This window comes from Physcomitrium patens, chromosome 2 (assembly GCF_059467195.1).
Source record: "Physcomitrium patens ecotype Gransden chromosome 2, ASM5946719v1, whole genome shotgun sequence".
Lineage (NCBI taxonomy): Eukaryota > Viridiplantae > Streptophyta > Bryopsida > Funariales > Funariaceae > Physcomitrium > Physcomitrium patens.
This window is the reverse complement of record NC_143411.1, coordinates 19,774,392-19,777,612: the sequence shown is the minus strand read 5'-3', so window position 1 is coordinate 19,777,612 and position 3,221 is coordinate 19,774,392. Positions and strand designations below refer to the sequence as shown.

Below are 3,221 nucleotides of genomic sequence, written 5' to 3'. Positions count from 1 at the left end.
GTAACGATGAAAAGAAGTATGAGTATTTTCTTGATGTGTGCGTCTGCACTATTGCACTAGTCAGCGTTGTTGCTAGGGACGATGTTGTGGGCTGTACTATTTTGCGTGAACGAGACCATCTGGAACTTTTCGGTGCTATCAAACCACGTCATCTTGTTATGTGTTATGTCAGAGGCGATGCAACGTGTTGTGCGAACCCGAACTTGCTGTTGAGCTTCACGAATGATCAGAGTTACCGACTTCCTGTTGAACACGAGAGGTAGATGTCGGAAATTGCAGCAATGCGTGCATGATGTACTTATCAACCATGTTCCGACTCTCAGTCTAAAATTCTGGTTTGCCAACATTTCGTGGTGAGTTGAACATGGAGGATTTGTCGGACAATCTGATGATGAGTCAAGGCCTGAATGTGCGGCACTGTTTGCATGTTATGTTGAGGGTTTGTGCGTTGGTGTGACTTCACGAGTCTTAATGCATTCCTTACAACCATCACGGAATGTGTGCGGAAGACGCCACGGAGACTAAAAGAATCTGTACAGAACCTGTAGCGACTGGCCCAGCTTGCGTCGATTGCCATTCGCTAGCATTCCAGTATTGCTGGATCGCTCAAGCTGTCTCGCAGTCGGAGCGGACGCTTCCAGAAGTGAGCACGGCGATCCTCCCCATTGCAATCATGGAGGTCGCGAAGTCTGTGCCAAAGGTGGACGGGGAGGCAGCGAGGGTGTTAACTCTCCCGCTCGTGCTGGCGTCGTTTGCAATCTCCTGGTCGATCCGAAGAACTCCTTTGCTCGCCTGGATGTTGGTGAAGTAGCCGGTGTCGAAGGACGACTCGGAACCTTGGTCCAGGGCCACGGTGGTCACGTCGCCGGCCACGTTTGGGCAGCGAGACTGAAGCACGGCCAAATACGTCGCGTCCAGGCTGGGATCGGGCAAACCGGTGCCCTGGAAGTTGTACAAGCGGTCGACGAAAAACTGGCACTGCGAGACGCCGACGGTGTGCGCACCTGTCCACACCAGAACCAAACTTTAGCATCCCAGGTTGGCCACGACGAGGGCCCGAGGTCGCTCTGGACAGACACGCAAATGATTTGCTGGAGGCGGGATCATGATTGACAACATTACCAAGAAGGTTGACCATGTCGTCCTGCGTGAGGCCAAGATTGGTGAAGAATGGAGTGGCCTCCGCCACAGCGGAGTTCGGGGACGGTATGTTCACACTTGCGGCGGGAGCAGCGCCATCGAAGCGCCCAGTTTCTGCACCGTACGTGGCTCCACCTAGCTGCGCAAGTGAATCGGCAGGGATGAGCCGTCGGCAAATGAGCTACAAGCGCGGCAAGAGCAGGGGATGTGGATGTGGATACAACTGCGGACATTCATAGTGTCGGATTCTGTGGAGCGATGGTGGCTTACGATTTCGACAGAGTCTCGCGCAGCAAGGGCGATTATGTCGGCACAGGAAACCACTCCTGGGCAACTGGATTCCAGCTGAGCTTTGGCATCGTTGATGACGCCGTAGCCTCTCACAGATAGGTTCGGCGGTGCATCTCGCTCCGAGCCCGTTCCGGTGAGCATGATGGATGCATCGCAACCCTGAAGCGGCCCGACAGAATTTGGGAACAATTAGCAAACACACAGCAATGGGCAATCCACCATGATTGCGCCCCAATTCTTTCTGAATGCAGCCGGCAAGGAACACATCGTGTGCGGGAAGCGGTGAAGTTCGCCACATGGATTTCTGGGTTCCGGTGCCAGGATCCTCGTACCTGAGCGAAGCAGTCGTGGAAGTGCAAGCGAATGATACTGGCAGCGATGGTCCCATCCAAGGCGACAGCCGATTGCACCGCACCCTTCACAATGGATTCAGCAGCGCTGCATGTTGCGTCGTAGAACCCCACCTGGACGGCCCCGTGGACCACGTGCTGGACCGCGATCGAAGAAGCGATCAGTATGGTGAGAAGCCAGGGAGCAGGAGCCTGACTGTCACTACCAATTTTCGTCGATCTCGACATTTTGCTTGTCAAGCAGGAGTCGGAGGAACAGAAAATTGAAGAGAGGGAGGCTGGTTGATGCAACACTGGCGTCCACAGCAGCAGGAACGGATTCGGAATCCTCAGGATGGCGGTGGCAGGAACACTGCACTCTGGGCGGTTACAAAGTGATCGTCAGACAAGCAAATGCAGCAAGAGGGTAGGAGTGTGGATTGACGAATCTGCATTTCACCACCAAGTTTGCCCGGATTTATGTTGCCTTTCAGTTGGGTGCAGACCGACCTGCGGCGCATAGGTTCGTGGAAGTAGCGTGAGAATTATCCGGGGGAGCGCTTGACTATGGAGTGTCAATTATTGGAGAAGGATGTGCAACGAACCGCCAGCTGAGAGGATAAATGTTTTACACATCCAGAAGTCCGCGTGCAGGTTGGAGCAGCATTGGGTGACCGACGACAGGCAAACTCCATGAAACCCATGCTCCATTTTCTTCTCTTCATGCTCCAGGAACGTCGAGCGTCATGCAAAGTCAATGGCGATTGGGAAACAAAGGGTGTACAAATGCGGGAGCTGCCCGCTGATGGCGACGCAGGTTGACACCAGTAACACACCAGAGAGAAAAAGGGGCATCCGAAATAAGTACGCATGAGGCATTTTGGGGAGGAGTGGAACATTTGGTTGTACCGAGATCCAGTTCCCCTTTCGATCTTGTGCGAGCAGCGCTGGGTCCGCCGTGTTCGGAGGGTGGGTACGTTGAGTCGGGCTTGAGTGGTCGCAGGCCCCAGGGCAGAAGCGCGGGTGGCCCGCTCACTCCAAGATGTCCGAAAAGCAATGGAAGTCGTTGACGACGGATCAACGTCAACGCAGGGACTGGAGCACCCACAACACGGATGGACGAAACGGTTACACAAGGGACTTTCGAAGCACGCGGCAACCCTCCCACGGGGATGCATGCCTGCTGGTATGGGGGTGGGCGAGGACGGATTCGGGCTATCTGCACCGTGCAGCGGGGATGGTTCCGAGACAGCGGCTGTGACGGTGGGAGCGGAGTGAGCGCTGCGTTATGTTTTTGGTGGACGTACAGTGGTGAGCGAGGGTGGACGTGAAGAGTGGTGATGGGTACACCACAGGTGTGGGGTTGCAGATGTGTATGGGTCTCGTGCAGAAGGTGAGGTGCAGACATGTTGTGAGGGATTATAAGCTGTGGACGCGTGGATGTGCATCCTCACTCTAGCA

The 3,221-nt window shown here is 54.9% G+C and overlaps 1 protein-coding gene across 1 annotated transcript; it reads right to left on the bottom strand.

Annotated features, from left to right (window-relative positions):
• Window positions 1-391: 391 nt before the first annotated feature.
• LOC112276679 (cationic peroxidase 2) lies at window positions 392-2,581 on the bottom strand. The gene is made up of 4 exons (XM_024508222.3): window positions 1,764-2,581; window positions 1,411-1,590; window positions 1,123-1,279; window positions 392-1,004 (listed from the first exon to the last, which is right to left on the bottom strand). The coding sequence occupies exons 1-4, from the start codon at window positions 2,007-2,009 to the stop codon at window positions 607-609; spliced, it is 981 nt and encodes a 326-aa protein (XP_024363990.1). The 5' UTR covers window positions 2,010-2,581; the 3' UTR covers window positions 392-606.
• Window positions 2,582-3,221: the final 640 nt, after the last annotated feature.